Source organism: Chrysochloris asiatica, unplaced genomic scaffold, assembly GCF_000296735.1.
Source record: "Chrysochloris asiatica unplaced genomic scaffold, ChrAsi1.0 scaffold00164, whole genome shotgun sequence".
Classification (NCBI taxonomy): domain Eukaryota; kingdom Metazoa; phylum Chordata; class Mammalia; order Afrosoricida; family Chrysochloridae; genus Chrysochloris; species Chrysochloris asiatica.
The window spans coordinates 4,042,750-4,065,786 of NW_006408682.1; the positions used below are offsets into that span (position 1 = coordinate 4,042,750).

Below are 23,037 nucleotides of genomic sequence, written 5' to 3' on the forward strand. Positions count from 1 at the left end.
TGGTTTTCTTTTACTATTATTTAAAAACTTTGTAGAAACTCAACTTATTCCAAAATGCATATGAAAGATAGTTCATAAATACCTAAATCAGCGCTAAAAATAAAATGTAAAGACAGAGAAAAGGAATTTGTCCCAGGAAATAACAGTACGACAAACATAAAGAAAAATGGACAATGTTACAGAACTGAGTTCTGAGAGAGAGGCAAGTACATGTGCTAGCCTACTTCGAATTAAGGTTATTCCATAAATTCAAGGAGAAAGGACAAACTATTACAAAGGGGCAGCCGGCTTCAAAACAAGCACTACATACAGAGATGGATCCTAGCTAAAGTAAAAATTTAAATGTGAAAGATAAACCTAGGAAGCTAATAGAAGATAATGTAGATAAATATCTTTCTGACTTATAGGAGAAAAACATTTCTTAAATAAACCCCCCAAAACACAAACTTTATGTCTGTATCATCTGTGTAAACAGAATAATGCTTTAAGTTCCCCTTGCTGCTAAAGAATCAAGTTTGTGATAGATTTTCCATGAAAAAAGGTAAATTGATAAGAAATGATTATTCTTTAAGATGGTTTACTTAAACGTATAAGGTCCATGCACATGAGGGAAATATAATAGGTGGTTTTTTTTAAAAAACATTAAAAGTACTGGGTAAGTACTATGCATTTTTTATTCTAAAATGCCACCATTTAAGTTCTTCATATACTTTAATTTTATACTAGCCCCCAAAATACACAAGATTGAAGCTTATTATTAAAAGATTTACCAATTAAAAATCTACTTTCTTCCATACATAGGATGTTTAACTAAAAAAAAAAAAAAAAAATCTTAAAATTAGTAAGCAAATAGAATTAAAGAGAAATAAAATTAAATTAAAACAGATTTTTGAAAGTTGTATTAAACACACCTATTAGTGCGACTGGAAGAAGCTCTGATGGTGCTGTAGTTAAAAATGCTCAGCTGCTAACCGAAAGGTGAGTGGTTCAAATACACCAGTCACTCAATAGGAGATTTCCATAAAGATTAACAGATTTTTGAAAGTTGTATTAAACACACCTATTAGTGCGACTGGAAGAAGCTCTGATGGTGCTGTAGTTAAAAATGCTCAGCTGCTAACCGAAAGGTGAGTGGTTCAAATACACCAGTCACTCAATAGGAGATTTCCATAAAGATTAACTACCTTGGAATCCGATGGACCGGTTCAACTCTGTCTTATGGGTTACTATAAGACAGAGTTAGAATCAACTTGAAAACAGTGGATTCAGTGTTTTGCTATAGTCATCATAAGCAAAGCTGAATGTAATTACAATAATGTATAATTCAAATTTAACTGAAATCTCAACCCACTGCAGTAGAGTCCATCTCATCCCAAATCTACAGGACGAAGTAGAAGTGCTCCATAGGGTTTCCACGGCTGTACTCTTCAGTCGTGGACAACCATAACTTTTCCTGCAGAGCAGCTGGTGAGTTCACCCTTTAGCTAAACAACCAAGTGCATAACTACTGTCTTACCAGGGCTCCTCGGAGTCATGAAATTAGGGAACCCTAAAGGAGCTCTGGTAGCGTAGTGGTTACGAATCGGGCTGCGAACCTTAAGGTCAGCGGTTCGAAACTACCAGCCGCTCCGCAGGAGAAAGATGAGGCTTTCTACTCCCGTAAAGATTTACACCCTCGGAAACCCTATACAGGGTCGCTATGGGTCGGAACCGACTCGATGGCACATAACAACAACAATAACAACAACATCAGTTTAGTGATATATTCCAACTGTTTTATTTCATACTGTCAGAACTAGAATGGGTACCTCAGAATTCAAAGAGAAAGGTCTAAAGAAACATCAGCAACTTTTAAAAAGCAGTTTTCACTTGAGTGTAAAAGCTGGGTGGGTAGGGAAAAAAACACACAACAATTTTGATTTCTCATGGACTGAATACTTAAGTCTTCATAGGTTAGATAATGTTAGAAATATATTAGGAAATATAAGGGCAAGTCAATAAGTATTGCTAATAGGGCTCCAGTTCATACACGCACAGGTTTATTCCAAACAAAACGTGTTCACATTTGTCCCTTTTATCAGTGGATGGCTGAAGACAAGACTCTTAGTAATACATTTGTCTTAAGTCTCAATCGAGTGCCTTCCCAAGAAAAAGATACTTTCTATGCTTGGCAAAAAAATGATTTTTGAGGTCAGGGTTAAAATCAAAATTTTCACAACACTCAAGGAACATGTTACCTAATTACTGAGGCTTTGCAACTAGTTACCAGGAATGCTGCCGCACATAAAACAACACTTTTTTAGATAGATCAAACATTTTAAGGAAGGTCAGGAAGACCTCAAATTCAAGAGAGGGATGACTGTTAACCAGGACAAATTAAAAAAAAAAACAAAAAAAAACTGCGGCTGAAGTCCAGAACCTGGTAGAAAAAAATAACAAATTACCATTGCTATGATTGCTAGTAAAGCTGTGATCTCACATGGTTTGGCATTTTCAGTGTAAAGCTAACATCTTGGCCTTAGCAAGCTTTCAGCTAGATAGCGTCAAAAGCATTAAGTGAAGACCACCGAGTTCCAGGAGCTCATCTTTCCAACAGTCTTTTAAGCAAAATCAGAGGTAGTGAAGACAATCTTATGAACTAATCATAGCTGGGGGTAAGTCTTGGATCCACCAATACAATCCAAAGAACAAGGTCCAGTAAGCAAAACAGTGGCTTCTGATGGAAAATGCCAGGTCAATTAAATTCAAAGCAGTGAGGTCACTTCAGAAGGTTTAGGCAATTGTTTTTGTGAGGATTCCAAAAGATTGTCTCAAAGGATATGGGATGATCAAGTGGATATATATAGAAGACATTTTAAGAAAACGCACAACTGCATTGGTGAGAATAGGGCTACTACACCAAGGCGTATTTTTCCATCACAATAATGCACCTGCTCATTCAAGGGTAGCCAGGCTTGTCCTTACCCCATGCACTCTACACAGCCTGATTTGCCCCTTTTAGAGTTCTTTTTGTTCCCCAAGCTCAAAAAACATTTGAAACAAAAATGATCTGAATCCCTCAAGGATGCAGAAACTGCCTTTTGACATAGTGAAATTAAAGAGCATAGAATTGTTTGGGAAGAGTTAGATAGAAACACTGTCCTTAAAAATGCACAGACACAGATAGAGGATATGTCTACAAACAGTAGCTTCAAATACTGATCTCTTTGTTTAATATGATTTCTATGATTTTATAGTAATACTCTTTGACTTACCCTTGTATATTTGAGATAGTTACTTAATTTAAAAATTCATTCATATTGGTAACTCCCTTTTGCTATCATCCTACCCTGAATTTAACCTTTTTTTAAGAGTTGCAAAATCTGTTGAAAGTGAAAACCATGTAATTTAACTTGTTGTTTAATGCACTAAATTAATGTACTAAATTTATGCATTAATCAAGCTTCAAGTGCCTCCCTGCCACCCAAACCCCCAAGAAAAGCTACCTTCTGTGTGTTTCAGAAAACTCTTAATGTTACCACTAAATGGTGTGATATAGTTAAGCCATAGGTATTCTAAATGTATCAGATTAATAAAATATACCTTGAACAACAACCTGGCTGCCTGGGACAAAGAACTGCTGTGTGCCATCAGCTGATTGTGCTGCATACTGTACAATTGTAGCACCTGGTGGAGGACCTCCTGAATTTGTCATTGTTAATGCCTGTAGTCCCTGAACACCATCAGATCCTGGGTTAGAAATCTGGATTGTTCCACCTTGTGCTATAGCAACTTAACAGAAAAAGAAAAGAAATATTAGAGAGTTTCAAGATTCATTGTTAATAATCCCATACTGGGAGAATATACTCTGGGTCTGTTCATTTTCATTGCTTCTCATTCTCAAATTACCCTTATTTCTATATACTGAATCAGTAAGGATGATCAGTTTCTTTATGGGACAATAGTCTCAAAAGTTCTTGAACACTTGGAAATATTTTAATATTCAGAACAGTTTGAAATTCATAGAATTCACCTAACTCTCCTCCTTCTGGTACCCATCCAACTGAATTATTTAAGACAAAGAGTGAAGATGCAGAAAGGAAGAGTCAAGCATCTTGATTTTCTTCATTCACTTAGATAATTGAGACATAAGCCACATTCTTCCAACATTTAAGAAATGGCCCATGAGATTTGTATTTGAGCAACACAATCACAATTAATTTGTACCTTCATTCAGCTAACAACTTTTCTAATTTATCATTTAATAAAGTATCTTTTAAAAGAATAAATACTACACATTTTGGTTTTAAAGTTCAAGTCTAGAAAACTGTGGTGTTTACCATCTGGACTATATCAGGAGAATCCTGGATTTTAAAATATTAAGTTGGAAAAGACCTTAAAAGGTAATGTTATTGTAAGAATTTGTGCTACAATATTTACCTCTACAACATCTTGAAAACAACTACAGGTAATGACAACAAACAGAGTCCTGGTGTGGCGCTGTGGGTTAATGCACTGGACTGCAAGGTCAGTTTGGATCGCAAGATAGGCAGTTCAAGCTCACCAGTAGCTCCTTGGAAACCCTCTACAGGGTTGCTATGGGTCTGAATGACTCAGTGGCACAACAACAACGACAACAAATATGTGAGGCAGACGTATGCTAAATATTGAAAAGTGCCAGGTATGTTTAAAAGTAATATTAAATTACAGGCTTCAAAATAATAATCAAATGTCTTAAAATTTCACTCCAATTGACAAATATCTGCTGAGTTTGTGTATTTTAATATGAGGACTATGCGTTCTAGTTTAAGCACAAGACATCAGTAGACTCATGTAACTAACTAGACTTTATAATGAAGAAAAAGAGTCACATCATTAGAATAACAAAACACAATATATATGCCTTATAAAAATGGATTCCTGGTGTGGCACTGTGGGTTAATGCGCCAGACTGCAAAGCCATTTGAACTGCAAGGTTGGCAGTTTAAGCTCACCAACTATTCCTCGAAAACTCTATACAAGGTTACTATGTGTCGGAACCGACTCGATGGCACTTAACAACAACAAGAACATAAAAATGTTATCAAAATCAAACCCACTGCCACTGAGTTGGTTCCAACTCATAGCAATCCTGCATAGGGTTTCTGTTATGAAATCTTTACAGAGCAGCCAGCCTCATCTTTCTCCTAAGGAGCCGCGGATGGGTTTCAACTCTCAACCTTGCAAGCAGTAGTTCAGTGCTTATCCTATGATGTTACCAGAGCTCCTTAAGAATGTTAGGTTGTTATGAAGTACCATAGAGTTGGTTCTGACTCACAATAACCCATAAAGGGTTTCAGAGGCAGTACATCTTTGTAGGAGTAGAAAGTAACATCTTTCTCCTGCGGAGCAGCTGGTGTGCTCAAACTTTATGGTTCACAGTCAAGTGCTTATCATATAAAGCCACGATGCTCTCCTAAGAAGGTATTTGTTGTTGTTGTCATCCAGTTGGTTCCAACTCATAGTGATCCTGTATAGATTCTGAGGAGTTGTTGGAGGTATGAATCGATGACCTCGTGGTTCACAGACCAGTGCTTACGTGATGGCACTTAATAACAACAACAACTGATCACTTAAGTGATGACTCAATTGGATAAACCTGTCAGAGCTATGGAAAAAGTAACAAAAAATTTTAACAACAGATTTTCGGTTCTTTGACCTGTTTCTAGCGTGTAACAGAAACATGGATAAACATTTTTAAACATCTTGATACAGACAAATTCTCAGCGTTTTTAGTTCACGGATTGCCATATTAGAATACCAGTGACGGAAACTGAAAAATCAGTTCACAGAATGTCAACAGTGCCAAAATTGAGAAATTCTGTTTGCTATCAAAATCATGTTGTACTATTACTTTACTATCTGGCTTGTCTATTTCTGTACACATTTTCTTTCTTTCTTTTTTTTTTTTTTTAATTTTTAAGTAGTGGTTTAATTTGACTGCAATACTGCCAAGAACATGTTTCCAGGGAAGACTATCAGAAAACATTAGGTAGCTATTCAGCAAACATGAACTCTTAAAGATCCCAGTTTCCTTATAGAAACACACTTTAAGTTGGTGGTAGTGTTTTTTTCAGCCTATCTGATACATAAGATCCTGTCTCTGTGTGCATTGGTCCTATACTTCAAAACATGACACTGAAACTAAACCTTAATTATTTTTATGGCTTCCTTTTGCTGTTAGGGGCCATCAAGTCTGTACTGATTCATAGCAATGCTATGCACAGAAACACTACTCTGTATACATTTTGAAAAGATGGTTTCAATTATTATTCTTTAAATATTTCAAGGGTCTCAAGATTCACCCTGTATAATAAAAGAATTTAGGGGAGATCTAACTGTGTCTAACTTTTTCAAAGAGACGTATGAAAAACACAAGAGCGATTGGATCTTCACAGCTGGACGTGAATGGATTTTCTTTGTTGTGATGTATGAGGGGACTTCAAAACTTTTGTGTAAAAATTCTGTTATTTTTAATTCCACTTTTCCATGAGCTTTTTGCAGCCCCTTTGTATCTGAATGTGTTTTCAGTTGACAATTAGCTTGATGTCACAGAAATTGTACCTTTTAGAAAGCACAGTCAGAGGTGGTACAATCACAATAAATAATGATGAATGGATAGCTACCATTTCCTTAAGGGGAACTGTATTACAATCAATTTAAGCCACCTGTGAATCCAGTAGTGTTAAATAAAGTATGGTATAAAATTCTAACCACAGAACTTAACTGGTCAACGCTAATATAAATATCAAAACTTTGGATTAGTAAATATTAGGTGAGAGCGGCTGCTTTCAAGGATAAAAACCCTGAAATATGTAGCTAACAAAGATCCTTCCTTTGTTTTACACTAATCTTTCCCCATAATTCTGACCAAAACGTTTCTTCTTTTCACTGTGCAGAGCTGATATATCAATAATCTGTTCTTGGAGCTATTCTCTGTTTGGTCAAGTCAACATATAATTAGATGTGGGAAACAAAAGCTAAATACAACACACATTGATTGAAGGTGAAAATGTTCCTGGACTGGTAAGTGTCATACTGTAGCTTAACTTTTATTGTACCGAAGAAGGCATTCTTGATTTTGTCATTATCAAATGACAGAGGACCTTCCCATTCATAATGTTATCACTTGTTTGACAGTAAATAAGACTTCCGAAGACTTCAGAATGGAGTCCTGGTTTGGCAATGTGGTTAATGCACTGGACTACAAAGTCAGTTTGAACCACGAGGTCAGAGGTTCAAGCTCACCAGCCACTACTCGGAAACCTTATACAGGGTTACTATAAGTTGGAACCAACTCAATGGCAGTTAAAAACAGGAACAACAACAGTGCTTCAGGATCTATCAGGAATAAGCTTTGCATGATATGTGTGTGCATTCAAACAAGTTGAAAAGAAACTAGGTTGCAAAATATTTTTGAAATAAAATACATCAATATGAGGACAAATAAGATTTTAAAAATTAACTAAATAAGTTTAGTCATACATCTTTTGCTTTAGCTAATTATTTTTTTAAATTATGGAAAATTTCTTTCTATTTAAGTGCTGTGGAGTCAGTTTTGACTCATAGCGACCTTGTATTGAGTTTTCCAAGGTACAGCTGGTGGATTTGGATTGCTAACTTTAGCAGTCCAGTGCTTATTCTATAGTGCTACACCATAACTTCATGGAAAATTTCTGACAAACATAAAAAGTAGAGAGTGTTTTCTATTTTTTACTTTTCCTGCCCACTCACCCCTAAGCCTTTCTTCCCCTCCCCACCCCCTCCCCCCCTCCCCCCGGGAGTATTTAAAAACAAAACCAGGTATCATCAGATCTAACATTTTAAAATAAAATGATTGGCTCTTATCAAGGTCATTAGTGAGCAGTGAAAATACGATACGTTTGTATTTCTTAAAGTTAACTTTAGGGGCTAACTTTCAGTAATGCTTTCTTTTTTCCCCCAGCAATGCTTTCTTGAACTGACACATTACTATATGTCATACTGGCTTATACCCATGGCCGTACACATTTTTGTTGCTAGAAATTGAGCCCAAATTGGTCTATGAATACTGACTAGGACTCAAATAAAATAAATGTTGTTGCTGTTGTTTTCCAGACTATACACATAACTTGGAGTCTTAGTGTGGTGTTGTAGGATAAGCAATGGACTGCTAGCCGCTAGGTCCATGGTGCAAACCCTATATAGGGTAGTTGTGAGGTGGAACCGACTCAACAGCACTTAACAGTAACAACAGCATACACATAACTTAATTTGCCTATGAGTAATCCTTAATAACATTAGTTTCATAATATGGATTAATATTAAACAGCTAGATTATAAACCAAACCCACTGTCGTCAATTCAATTTTGACGACATGGACATGATAGAATTGTCCCATAAAGTTTCCTAGGCTGTCATCTTCACCAAAACAGACTGTCATATCTTTCTCCTGCAGAGTGGTTCATGGGTTTACATCTTTTAGTTAGAATTCAAGCACTTAACCACTGTACCACCAGGGTTCTTTAGCTACCTTCTATAATCTATTGAACTTGACTTCAATTTCCATTATTAATTCACTTGTTTGTTAATATGTCATTTTCTTCATCATTAGTGATAAGTACAGACAGGTTTTATTGTCCTAGTTGCTCTGAAAGTTACCTAAATGATATTTCTTCCCCACCTCCCCATAATTAAGTAGGTTACTCTGTATTTACTGTTTGAATGTTTAACCCACTGCTCTTCAACTAGGAGTGAGTTAGTCTACATAGAAAGAGTGTTAATAAATTAATTTTCTGTGTATATTTCTACAACGCTACTTTTAGTGGGTCATGTTGTTGTTGTTGTTAAGTGCCGTCGAGTCGGTTCCGACCCATAGCGACCCTGTACAGGGTTTCCAAGGGTGTAAATCTTTACGGGAGTAGAAAGCCTCATCTTTCTCCCGCGGAGCGGCTGGTAGTTTCGAACCGCTGACCTTAAGGTTCGCAGCCCGATTCGTAACCACTACGCTACCAGAGCTCCTTGTCATAGAAACATCTTAATATACATCCTTATATAATCATAGTATTTAGTTTCAAATAAGTGTTAACACAATCATAAGGTTATCCCACCCAATTTATCATCTAACATGGTAACTGGATGGTATCATATTGACAAGTCTAGATAATAATTCCTAAAAAAGTTCTTGGGGCACAAAACGGCTTAAAAATATGCTACTGACATTGACTACCAAAAACTGGGGGTGGGGGACGAGGACGGGGGGGAAGGGGTGTGCTACAAACGCACAAAATGACTGACTTATATAAGTTTTCAAGAGGGAGCCTAGTTTCAGAAGGTGCAGAGGAAGCTAGTACCTCCACTGAGTGGTTTCCAACCTGTCTAGACTGGGCTGGTGAAAGGAGATGGGGATAAGACTCTTGTGGTTCAATAGTGAATAACTGATATCAGGACTGACTGTGAATGTTGCAAATGTAAAGGTAGACGTTTTGTAACATAAAGAAAGGAGTGACTGATCTTGCAGTCCAGGAGCAGAGGACCTTGGGACCATTAAGGGAGAAGGGCAGAGTGTGGGACCTAACTGAATAAGCAGTGATGCCAGAAACAGAGGCAGACGATGACGTGGAGAGATGGAGTGGCTAGGGACTCTAGACTCAAGGTGGCTCGTGGGGTAGGCTTGCAGGGCATGCCCTCTGTTTGAATGGTTATAGATTCCTGAGTGCTTTGGTGTACATAAAAAACAACAACAACAACAAAACAGAGGGAATGGAAGCAAATGCTGTTGAATGATGATGCATGGAAGGAATTGTAATTATTGCAATGAAATGAAATATGACAGGATGAGTGTAAAGCTGATGTTCTCCCATGTAAACTATTACTCAATTCACAATAACAAAAATAACAATAAAAAAACATGTTACTTCCATTACTGATTATCACTGAGTACTTCTCACAAAAAGCAATTAAAATGACTAAAAGAAATATTACTATGAGAACAGTTTTTATCAAAAATGTTTTCATTTAATAGGTAATAAATAGTTCAATGTTATGTATAATCAATAAAGAAGAAGAGAAAGATGAGTAAGAAAAGGTTGGAAGGCTTGAAACAGATAAGTTCACGACCAGATGAAGAAGGAAAAGCCCTTTTATAGATGAAGCTTTTGTCTGAGCTCTTTTTATTGATGCTAACACCTCAGCTCTGAACATATACATAGGCTAATTCAAATATCTATCGATCGAAATGCTCAGCCTGGTTTAAAACCACTTTCATTCCAAATTGCAATGAAAAGATTCAGCAATAAAACCTCACTGCATTAATTTTAAAAAGAAAAACCTTTTTCCCAAAGAGTTCTCAGCTTTAAATTAAAACAATAAGCACAAAAGAGTAACTGTAATTGTGCCTTAAAAGGTACATACAGTAGAAGGAAGGCACCAGGATCAGAAAGCCAGATTTATAGTAAGTAGGTACCTGCTGTTTGCTTTGAAATGGCTACCTTGGGGATTTTTAGTGAACTTAGCAGACCTAATAATAATGATATTAATAATAAAAGCCAACTCCAGTTGCTTTAGAATGTGTATACCTCTCATGTGCAAATTCCATTTATGAAGAAATGGAATTGGTGTTTATTTGTATTTGTCTCTTGAGGATTCTGAATTCTCTAAGAATTCTACAAAGTGCACATTCTTCCTAGTGGTGGATTTTGGATTGACCTTACCTTTCATGAAAAAAACAATCCAGTAAAGATGAGTCAATAGAGACTCATTCTACTAAGGAACCTAGTAAAATAAGGTAAAGTAAGGTAGAAGCAAACTGAGAGACAAAGGATATGTTAGAGATATTGCTTGAAGTCTTGAATGATAAATAGTTCTTAAATGGTAAAGCTAGGGGGTAGGATATAGTAGAGTGAGGAATGAAATAAAAAAAAAAGTGTCTTTAGAGAAATTTAATTCATCAAACATTTCAATTTCTTTAGTTGCTTTTACTATGCTTTTAGGAATTCACTCTCATTTGATGCATGTTTTAAATGTCTTATGCAGCAAGTAACATTCTTTGCTAATTTTAGGACTATCTGAACCACCATGGGGATTCCTTCTAAATAAGAGGTCTTCTTTGAATCAGTTATTAAGTTATCAAAATCTGTCCCTAAAATCTGGACTTACAGTGAAGATGTTGTAAGTGAAGTTCACTTATTTGGTGTTGCAACAGTGAATCCCTGCCTACCTTAAGTTATTTTTCTTACCTCCAGCTAATAACCAATTCCAACTTTCATTTTTAAAAATTTTTCTGATAAAAAAGTTGAAATAATGAAGCCAACTTGTCAGAAACATCTAACTTACAGCTACTCAAAAGTTTAATTGTTTATATATGCAAAAACCTAAGTATACTTATTTTCCTATCAACTTTGACAGATATCTAGTTCTTTTTGTTTTTAATTCTAATTGTCACTATTAAAAATAAATAATTAATCTAAAAGAATAATATGCTGAAAAGAAAAAAAATCAAAATTTTGGGTAAAGTTATTCATGGATAAATGGTGAACTAGGAAGTAAAACTAAAAAGTTATATACAAGAAAAGGTCTCAAAAAGAGGTTCATATAAATAAACATAAATAAGTACACAAATACTCTAGTACAATATACTTTGTTATTTTAAGACCAAAAGACATCAGTCTCTGTTTTTATTTCTAGATATTTTGGCACAACACAAAAAGCAAGTTACTGCTAACAGACGTATGATTAGTGAAAATGGGTCTTACATATGCGTTTACTCTCTAATAAAAGTAAATGTCTTCTAAACAGTTCAAATTTTAGTAATCTTTTCTCAAATCAAAAACAAAAACAAAAACATATATAAACAAATGTCACTAAACTATAACCAAACCCAATCCACTGTCATCCAGTTGATTCGGACTCAGAGCAACCCTGTGGGAGCCCTTAGAACTGCCTCAAGGCTGTGATCTTGATGCTAGCGGACTGCCACATTTTCCCCCTCCCTGAGAAAAACTGGTGAGTTTCAACTGCTGACTGTTAGTTAGCAACTGAGCACTTTAACCACTGTACCACCAGGACTTCTAAAAGTCATCGATGCTCTACAAAAATATTTTTCCAGAGGCAACTGACAGCTTTGGAATATGTTTATAAGAACAAGAAATGCGATTCTTGACCTGTAGCCTGCACACGCAGAATCATCACTGGTGATTCCCTTTCAAGTAAGGGTCAGGGTTGTACTATATTGATTCAAATTAAGAAATCCAAGTAGAGAGTCCATGACCTTATGTGGCAGAGACACAAGTATCTAACTTCTAAACATTTGCTTTTATAGTTCCCAACCAGAACTTGAGTCCACTCCAACCTCCTAGTGAGGTTTAAGGCACTAAGAAGAGAGCACCAGGAATAAAGGTGCTGGTGGGAAGGCACAGTTTAATGACCGTGAGTGAGGTGGTCACAGCTAACTTACATTTCACTATCTGCTAGAATAGTAGTAGCATGGTCTTTTTTGTCCTCACATGTAGCTGTTTTTGTTTTTCCTTTTGTCCCCACACTAACGTCAGAGATTTGGCAATTTTGTATTATTCCCATTTAAACAACTGAAAACCTGAAATGCAAAAATAAGGCTTCTGGTCTCAATGATTTACATTTGCTGAGATCAGAACCAGAAGCCAGGTCTCTGAAACGCAGATCCAGGCAGGGTTTCTTTCCCACAGTGTCTCTAGCTCCCATAGCTTTCCTTTTCAGCTAACAATCTAGGCAAATTAACCTACACTTTTCCCCTTTCATTGTTGTTGCTAAGTGTCACTGACCCTGTATAAGGTTTCTAAGGAGCGGTAGGTGGGTTTGAACCGCTGACTTTTAAATTCAAACTGACCTTGCGGTTCAGTGCATTATCCTGCAGTGCCACACCAGGACTCCCCTTCCATAGCACTGTGTAAAGTGATTGCAGCTTGCTTGTCTGAGACTTCCTAAGCAGCATTAGGATATGCCAGAGAAAATGTTAACATGACAGCATTTTAGATCATCTCTAAAACTTTGAAGGTAGCTTAGTGTCATTCCGGCAGTAGTTTCCAACCTTTCCTCTGCCATAACACAAATAGAAAATGATAGCATGGGTACAGCTGTTCAAAGCCACAGCTGACCAACCAGGAGTTCTGGCAGTTCCAAGCCCTGGCCAGCCCGTACATCAGGGACTGGGAGGAGGAGCTCAGCACTCCTGTCACCTGCTGGCTGCATTTTGGAGCCATACTGGTTGGCAAACTCTGGTTTACAGTTTTAAACCTCCCACCATTACACAGTCCCACTTGGCACAACAAGAAAGAAATCTCAAGGCCCAGTTGTCAGTCGGGTGTTTTTTTTTCCTAACATTGATTCAAGGCATGTTCATTTGGCACTATGTAGAGATTATGAGCAAAGGACACCCCAACTCTGACTGCTATCATGCTATCAGAACTACCAAGGGAGAATTAGTTTAATAGTGTAATCTACCAACATTACAAGGAAACAAAACAGTGACTATATAAAGTCTCTTCAGTATCTCCATGAAGATTATAGCTTGCTTTAGGAGCCATGTCTTAAATTACAACTTAAGGCTTTTACCAGGTGTTATTACTTTTTAAAGAAAGGAAAGAAAATATATCTAAAACATCTTATTTGGAACAACACATTGTTTCATTTTACAGATTCCAGTACCTAATTTGCTATCTACCGCATGAACTCCTGCCCTTTTTAGGTTTTTGTTGTTATTGTTTTACTAAGTATTTTTATGCATCAAACTTATCCTTTGTTTGGGAAAAAACAGTGCTTTAATTACAGCAACAAAGCACAGAAATAATAACCATTAAAATGCACAAGAATAAACATGAATGCATACATTTATTTAGAGCGTTCACTGCTTAAAATTTCAAATAAAATGATCTTTTCAATTGCTGTACTTTAAAAAGACATAAATTTTCCATTCTCTTTTAAGAAAAATGGTAGCACAAATTAACACAGTAAAAAATAATGAAAACAGAATTGCATTTAAAACAATCTTAAAACACAACTGTATCTTCCTTTAGGTTAGTAAGTATAAGTAATTGTTGGTATCAACAAGAATGCAATACAGACATTTATATCTTAGGATGCATATTTATATGCTCCAGAATGACAATCAACAAGTTTTACATTTTTACTAGAGATAAATATAAACATATAAATAGGAAAAACAGGCCCTTTTGCCCCTATTTTTCCTACATTTTAAAATATTTTTTCCTACATTCAGTAATAAAAATGTTTACTTTTAAAAGGTGTATCACAGCTGCTAATATAAATCTCTTAGTTTATATAACAAATACTTTTCATTCTAAAATATATAGTCTAGACCTACTTTAAGTGGACTAATTTAATACCAAGCCCTGAGTAGTTCCAGTGCTAGTTACAGAGGAGTGGACGGTAGAGGTGGACGGTAGCATACTGTAGCATACATACTGTATTGGCCCGTGCTAGTCTGATAAATGCTAGTCGGTACTGCCATGGTAGCAATGTGAGGTGGCGTGCCTTCTTCCTCTGATTTTTCTTCTTCAATCTTGGGAATACCAGGCACATCAGAGGAAAGTTCATTCAGTATTTTTCTAAAACAAAATGTAATCATATATATCACCAAGGTACATGAATGAAACCACAAAACAGACAAAGAAAAAACAAACAAAACTACTGGAAGAATAGATTTGGTGTATAATTATTCTTTAAAAAAAAAATCTTATGAAAGTAGGAAACTTCACTAACTTACCTATAAGAGGGTCTTCGTGAAAGGATTTCTCTACGTTTATGAGAATCAATTACACCTTCTGATTCTGCAGACTCATCTGTCTCTGCAATGGTTGCTACCTATAATACAAGAGTTTCTGAAATGCATCATAAAATAGATGATCGTATCCCTCAATCAACCAACAGTGTAGGGGGTAGGTGTGCAACACTAAGCCAGGTGCTGTGGGGGATACCAAACTACAGAATGTGGGGAACCCACAGTAAAAGAGCGCATGATCTTGCATACGAAAGGCAGTAGAGACAAACATGCAAGGTGTAAACTAAGACTACGGGTTAGTATGGAAATGAATGGTACAGATAATAGAATCTACAGAAATGTGAAGTAAGAATGTTTGAGATGCCAGTTGAGGATGTACAGTAAAGGACTAAACATAAGATGCACATGCTCAAAGTTCCTAACCCTGAAAATGCCCTTATACAAATCTAACAGGGAATGAGTGAGCCCAGTAAGAGGCAGGAAAAAGCACCAAGGTTTCATATTCATTTTGTTCTTCTAGTGGACTTGAGCTGGGTCTTCAAATTAGGGATTAGAGATACAAAGGAGAAGGACTATTTACGTAAGAAACAAGTAAATAAAGAAGTGTGGGTAAAATTAGTATATATTTGACCATGTAGTTCTGGCCATGGATATTCAACACATAGAAACAGTCATATGATGAATAATAAGAGTTAGTGGAAAAACTGTTGGTGCAATGAGACCATCTTACATTACCACCAAATATTTATCACTTTACACTGAGTTTTTCTCACATTTCTCATGTAATCATAACCATTCTTCTAGGCTATAATTTACCCATTTTAGAGGAAATTGAAGTTCATACTATGTGATTATGTGACTTGCCCATTTTCCAACAGGCAGAAATCTGAAGACAAGCTGTACCAGCACCTATCTGTACAATAATAATTATATCTTTCATTTAACAAAAACAAAAGCCTACTGAATAGAAGACGGAAAGATCCTTTCCTCCAATAGCAGCCAGGTTAAAAAGACACCTAAATAAATATCTATACCCAATAAAAGTTAGAATATAAGTAGGGCAGTGGGAAGACGTCCTTGTTTTATAAATTGGGTCAGAAAGAGACCACAACTCTTGGAATCAAGGGCTATCCTAGAAAAACCAAAGACAGCACAGGAAAAGATACCTGTGACTAAAAGAAGCAAGCCTATAATGTCCATAGGTTTATTACTTTAAATACCATGTTGCAACCCTCATCCGTATTAACATGGACTACACTCAAAACATGCAGGGAAAAGACAAGACTGTTTAGGAAGGTCAGCACTGTTTTCCTCAGATTTTTTTTTAAGTCATCAATTAGGTTCAAATAACACCAACAGTTAAATGATAAAAACAAACTGACCTAGAAGAGAAATAAAAATAAATTAAGTAAACAAGATGAGTATGCTTAAAACACTGCATCCATGAAAAATACATATTTAATCATTAACATCTACTTAGGTAAAAAAAAAAAAGTTTCATCGTTAAGGAATTTTAAGGACTTATGACCAGCCGTGATAATAATAACATACATCTCTGGATCACAACCACAGTAAGAATGATGTCTAAAAAACTCAGGGTTTAAACTGAGAGGAGCATGGACTATGTAAGCAGTACTCCAAGGTGCCAATAATTCTCCTTTCTAAGCGTAACGTATTTTTCATTATAAGAAAACTTGTATCTATCTACTAGCCTGAGTATTCGTGGAAACTGCATAAGAAATGCAATCTTCATATTTACCAGACATCTTCTCCAAAGAACCCTCAAAATATTGTTAAACGCCACTGACAGCGCCGTTAAATAAACCAGAGTTTGAACACAGAACAACACTGGAATGACAAGTAAACTGCCATCTGAAAACTACTCATTCTGCAAATTAAGCACTAATCACCCAAACTTTAACTCGTAAGTTATGTATCTAACAGGACACAGTGCTCAATACATAAAAAAGAAACTCCCCTAAATGTCTAACTAAAAATATCTGAGCATGAAAGTTTCACAAAGAAAAATATGGCAAATAAATGACAAAATTAGTTAATAGGAAAAGAGGCTCAAGAAGGTCAGAGACAAGTCATTCCGGAGGGAAGCTAACCTGAACAGTTTGTATTTGTGGTGAGTGAATAACCGATGGCTGTGGTGTCTGAATGACTCCCTGGACATGTACAGTTTGGCCCGAAGGTAACTGCACTAGAGTTACAGCTGGGGAGCCTCTTCCGGTGCCTGATCCAGCTACAGAAACCTGCAAAAATGATCATCATTGAGGATTACAGCTGAGCCTGTGTTGATTGGTTCTTTTGATTTCTGAAATATCATTAGCTATTATGACTGGTCAATTTTTCGTTTCTTTTTCCTGCTTCTAAAAAATGACCAATAAGCTGTGGTACTTACTTACCATGAGGAGGTGGTTACTGCCCTAGAACAGTCATTCTCTGATGTGACAGATATTAAAGAACCCAAGCTCCTCATTTCGGTTCCCATGCTTCGGGTGGCTAAGAATGTTCCAAGCATAATGTTCTAAAGCAGTTTAACTACCTCACTACGTATAAGACCTCATGATGATGAACAGTGAAGCCTTTTTGAGGCCAGAGTATAAAGTACTCCCTCTAACTTCTTTTTTTTTTCCCCCCCCCTAACTTCTTTTTAATGTCAAGTCTACTTAAGAGAAATGGGGGACAGAACTTAAATATGCTGAATTATCTGGCATATGATATTTTATGCTAGATGCAAGCTAATCCCTTGTCTGGCGTACGATAAAAATCACACTTTCATGCCCCTATCATATTAGAAAATGCACAGGCCAAAGAAATGGCTATTTTTATCAGGACCTTAGATGACCTTAGCATCTCTGAGCCAAGTCAAGCTCTTACATTGGACTCAGTATGGCCTTTTCTCACTTTTTGTCTCTCCCAGCTGGAGCATACTGAGACAGGGGTACACAATCACTTAGTAAAACAGGGTGAAGGCAAGTACGGCCATCTAGCAGCACTTTCAACTGAGATCCCTAACTGCAAAAATGCAACAATACCTCTACTCCTCTGGGTTCAAAACCTGCCAAGTTTTCTAATTCGTAGTAAACAACTCCGTCCTATGATTGTTGTTGTTGTTAAATGCTGTTGCGTTGATTCCAACTCATAGCAACCCCATATAGGGTTTCTGGTGAGTTTGAATTGTCCATCTTGCAGTTCAAACGAACCTTACGTTCCAGTGTTTATCCTACAGCACCACACCATGGCTCTGTCCTAAAGGCCAGTGTAATATTAGAAACTTTTCCTCGTGATGCTAAGATTTACCATTCATATTATTATAACTTATTCCACACAAAGACTGGAAATGAAATAAGCCACCAGTTTCAATCACAAGTCATAGTAGAATCACAGGATCTCTGAAGGAAGTCCCTGTGTGACCCTATTTTAAGCAACACCAAAGATTTCCAACTGCTTATGCTTACATAAAAACTAGGTTTATAACATAACTACCTATGTGTTGAGTGTTGCACTGGGGAGCTAGGATAGAAAGTAGGATGATCAAATGAACACGTAAGAAACAACAGCATACCAAATAATAAAGAACTATTTTCTCAATTGCATAGGCCGAAAATGTTATATTGTGACAGAATAGAAAGAACAGTATGAACCTGAACAATAAATGAGGCTTTGTCTGGAAGCCAGAACTTGAGCTGAAGCTTGATCTGAGTCTGGATAACAGTTGGATAGAAAGTGAGAAACTAGGGCACAGATACACAGCATGCAGCCCAAGGGCCAAATTCAGCTCATCTACTTTTGTAGTAACATTGTCCACCTTAGATTCTAGAGGAAAAGAAAAACTTTATCCTATAAGGAAGCCAGTAGATTTAATCACTGCAAGTCTTAAAACATTACAAAGATTTAAAAGGCAAGTTTGTGTAAATTACAAAAAGGAACACATCTGTACAGTCCGATCATCAAATGGCACTGTTCTCTGTATACCACTAATTCTCTAAGATTTAGTCTTAGAACTCTTGAAAACTTCTGACCTCAAAGAGCTTTCGACTATGTAGATTACATTCAGTTGTTGTTAAGTCAGTTTCAACTCATTGAGATCCTTTTGCTATGAGTTGAAATCAGCTTGAAGTTACCTCAGCAATAACAGGGTTTCCAAGGTGCAGCTGATGGCTTGAACCACTCATCTTATGGTTAATAGTTCAATGCTTATCTTACAGCACCACACCAGGACTCCAGGAGGATGGTAGTAATGCTTAACAACTGACTGTTGGGAAGGGGCAACATGGATTTGTAGTTTTTGCTAATTTCAATGAGGTAAATTCTCCTAGTATGGCTCATGACTAACATGACACTGAACACAAAGTTGGAAAACTATGCACAGTACAAACCAGCTCCAGCACCCCAAGGGTTACATGTACTGATGTTCTCAAGTTTTCAAACTGAGAAAATTTAAGAATATTTAGTGACTCATTTAAAAAATAAATTCATATGGGTAAAAGAGGGTAATAATGTTAAGATGCTTGGCTGTCTTTTGAATCTTGGTTTCCTTTGCCTACCATTGTAAAATAGACACTTGAGAGATTGGGTAAAGGAATAGCCAGAAACATCACAACAGGAAGCTTGTAAGTCCATCTTCAGCCTATAACTGACTGGAATACCTTAAAGGGGCTAGAAGCTGCCCAGTGAAAGAGGCTTCCTGTGGAGCTTATGCATTGCATAAGACCATAGTGGAAACCAGAACCCCATCCAGAATTATCTGAGATGGGAAATTTCCACTGGAAAGGACAAGTAGACCAGCCTGGAGCGGGTAGAAGAACAGAAGATACTTCGTGAAGAAAGACCAGCAGGAAAAATCGGAAACAATAATGACAGTCTATTCACCCAGGAGTCATCAAGGCAAGTGGTCAGAGCAAACTCCCTTCCAAGACTGGGACTCAAGGAGAATACACTAGCAAGCATGTGGTCTAGCTGGTGACCATGTTGGTCACCGATAAGGGGAAGGGGGTAAAACACAGCAATGAAGTTGGGATCTGAGTCTGACCACCTTCAATAGACTCCTGGGTGGAGACCTGGATGGCCAGCAGTACAGCAAGACCTGGGGACTCCTGGGCCCAGAGGCAGTAACATGGCCACAGAGGACTAGAGCGGAGAGTGAAGCATCCAGCTGATATGAAGTGAGAGGAGATGCACAAGAACACCTATACTTGGAGATAGTACCTGTCTGACCTGGCTTCAATGGATGGATGATCAGAACTCGACTAGAAGAAAGAAGAGGGAAAGAAAGAAAGAAAAAAAAGTAACCCATTACAATTTGATGAACTTTACGTATACCTAGAGATGTAGGAGCTCAAAAAAGGGAACAAATCTTTAGAGAAACGATCACTCCCACCCCCTCAGTACACCGGGGTGACAGGGATGGGCAACTTGGACATTGGCTACCCAAAATGGGGGTGGGGAGCTATGAAGGCAAGAAGTGACAGGCTTACAAGCTTTCAAAAGGGAGCCTAGTTCCACATGGGGTGGGGGAAGGTAGAATCTCCACTGAATGGTTTCCAATCTGTTGGGATGGGGCTAATGAAAGGAGATGAAGGTAAGACTCTTGTGGTACAACAGTGAATAACTGCCATCAGGACTGACTTTGAGGGTCGGAAACGTAGAGGTAGATGTTTTCTGACAAAAGGAGGGGAGTGATTGATTTTGCAGCCCAAGAGAGGAGGTCCCTGGGACCATCAAGTGATAAGAGCGGAGAGTGTGACCCTACCCAGAGAGGCAGTGATGCCAGGGACAGAGACAGAGGATGATGTGAACAGATGGAGCAGCCAGGGACACTGGACTCAGGGAGGCAGAGAGGCTGTGTGCTGACGGCCAGGGGGGCAGGCCTGTGGGGTGTATTCTTTGGTTATTTGATGATGCAGGGAGGGGATTGTAATCATTGCAATTAAATGAAATACAATAGGATGAATGTAAAACTGATGTCCTCCCATGTAAACCCACATAATTCACAATAAAAACTTAAAAAAAACTTCATTACATGCTAACAAAGCAAATATTTTATTTTAAAAATCACATTAAAAAAAAACAAGAGTGACATTGTTTTATATTTTTGTTAATTTCTAAAGTGTCTGGCTTAACTAAGTCAACTGGATTCTCATATCTACTTCAGTGAATCTGTTAAGATATACTGTTTTAAAGCATGTGAAGAAAAACTGGACCTTATATAGATATGTAGTTGAAAAGGGAAGCATATTTTAATAACTTTTCTTTTAAAAATGTGGATATTCCTTAATAATACACCAAAACTCAACAAGTGGTAGTCTCTTTTAAGGCTAGTTGCAATGTAGAATCTGAAACCACATGAAATTTTCAAACTATAATCCATTGGTCCTTCTTGTACTTTGACCCATGTAAATTTTCATAATACTGTACAACAGTCATTGGAAAATAAAGACTTACTGAGTTAAGCAGGTCTTCCAAATATTGAGACTTTTCATGATGTACTATTAGAAAATCATACTCATTAAAATTACTGTCAATTTCATCAGCAAAGTCTGTAAATTCTGGGAAGCTGTCAAGCTCACAGTGTCAGACACAAGTTTTTAATATTCAAAATTTTTGTTTAAAACTTTGAATATTATTATTGACAATCAACACTGTCAGATGGTTTTCTTTTTTTAAACTTTTTATTGTGAATCAAGTGAAGGTTTAAGAGAAAATCATCAGTTTAGCATTCAACAAATCATATATTTTGTTTCATTACAATAACTGCAATCCCCTTCATGTAGCAACAGTCATCCCACTTCATCCCTGTGGCTTTTATTTCCATTCCACCCTCCTTTACATTCCGTCTCAACTTTGTCCTTAGGTAAACATTGCCCTTTTGATTTTGAATAGGTGAGCATTCCACAATGAGCATACCTTGATACAAATTGACCTACAAGGGTGAGTTCTGTTCCAGACTTGAAGGGTGGTCAAGGGCCATAGTCCTGGGCTCTACCAGTCTTTCTAACCAATGGGTCCTGTCTTTTTTTATAATTTGAGCTTGTCTCACATTTTCTCCTACCCTATCTAGGACCTTCTTAGGTGATCCTTTTCAAATAAGTTGGTACTGAGAAGTAGCCAGATCTTCTGGTCTGAGTAATGCTGACTGATATTCGTATGTTTCATTGGTCCATTGGTCTAATTGATTCCAATCATCTTCAAGTTTTCATCACTCTTCTTTCTTCCACATATGAAGAGACCAATAGTTGTACCTTACATGGCCACTCATCAACTTTTAAGATCCCAGTTGCTACTCACCAAAGTAGAACATTTCTTTGTGGACTGTGATATGCCAGTTGACCACGGTGTCCCTGGAGACTATGGTCCTGAGACCCTCAGATAGTGGGACTTTATCCCAAATGTGCTATCATTTGGGATATTACATTTTAAACAACTCATTGCCTTAAGATGTTTAATGTTGTTGTTGTTGTTGTTGTCAGGTGCCATCGAGTTGGAACCGACTCATAGCGACCCCATGCACAGCAGAACGAAACAATGTCCGATCCTGGGCCAACTTCACTACCGCTGCCACACTTGAGTCCATCAATGATGCCACCTGGCTGATCCATCTCGTTGGGGGTCTTCCTCTTTTTCTCTGACCCTCCACCCTACCCAGCATGACATCCTTCTCCAACGATTGAATAATATCTAAGAATTTTCATCATTTTGCCCTTATATGTTCCACCACATTCCTAGGAGTGTTTGCAGCAAAGTTAAATTCCCATGTATAAATATCCTCTGTAAACCATATTTGTGCGTATACTCCCACTCTCCCTCCCATACCCATTCAGCCTGTGTACCTGTCTATGTATCTACACTGTTCTGATGATGAGACAGGTGAAGATAGAGTCAAATACTGTTATATACACAGCCCTGCAACAACAGGACATATACACTGAATGTGTATGGGTGGAAGAGCAGGAGATGGTTTTCTTGAATGAAAGTTTATTTCATTCATTTTGAGAACATGTCTTCCAAATTTTGTTGTTGTTGTTGTTAAGTACCGTGTAGTTGGTTCTGACTCATAGTGACCCTGCACAGGGTTTCAGAGGCTGTAAATCTTTACGGGAGCAGAAAGCCTCATCACTCTCCCACGTAACGACTGGTAGTTTCGAACGACCAGCCTTGAGTTTAGCAGCCCAATTTGTAATCACTACGTTACCAGGCTTCCAAATACTCAAAAATCAAAACAGCTGTATTGTTGTTGTTGTATGCCATGGAGTCGGTT

General features: G+C 37.3%; 1 protein-coding gene across 8 annotated transcripts in view; it reads right to left on the reverse strand.

The window, feature by feature from the left end:
• Positions 1 to 23,037, reverse strand: part of CREM (cAMP responsive element modulator) — a 135,224-nt gene that overhangs the window by 16,828 nt on the left and 95,359 nt on the right. For 3 of the 8 annotated variants that reach the window (XM_006871232.1, XM_006871231.1, XM_006871230.1), the window contains exons 2-5: positions 16,883 to 17,029; positions 14,757 to 14,854; positions 14,456 to 14,598; positions 3,583 to 3,771 (exon numbers count right to left, since the gene is read on the reverse strand). In XM_006871232.1, coding sequence (XP_006871294.1) covers positions 3,583 to 3,771; positions 14,456 to 14,598; positions 14,757 to 14,854; positions 16,883 to 17,029 — 577 coding nt within the window. The remainder of the gene's footprint in view (positions 1 to 3,582; positions 3,772 to 14,455; positions 14,599 to 14,756; positions 14,855 to 16,882; positions 17,030 to 23,037) is intronic. The other 5 variants (XM_006871235.1, XM_006871234.1, XM_006871236.1 and 2 more) reach the window with 3 other exon arrangements.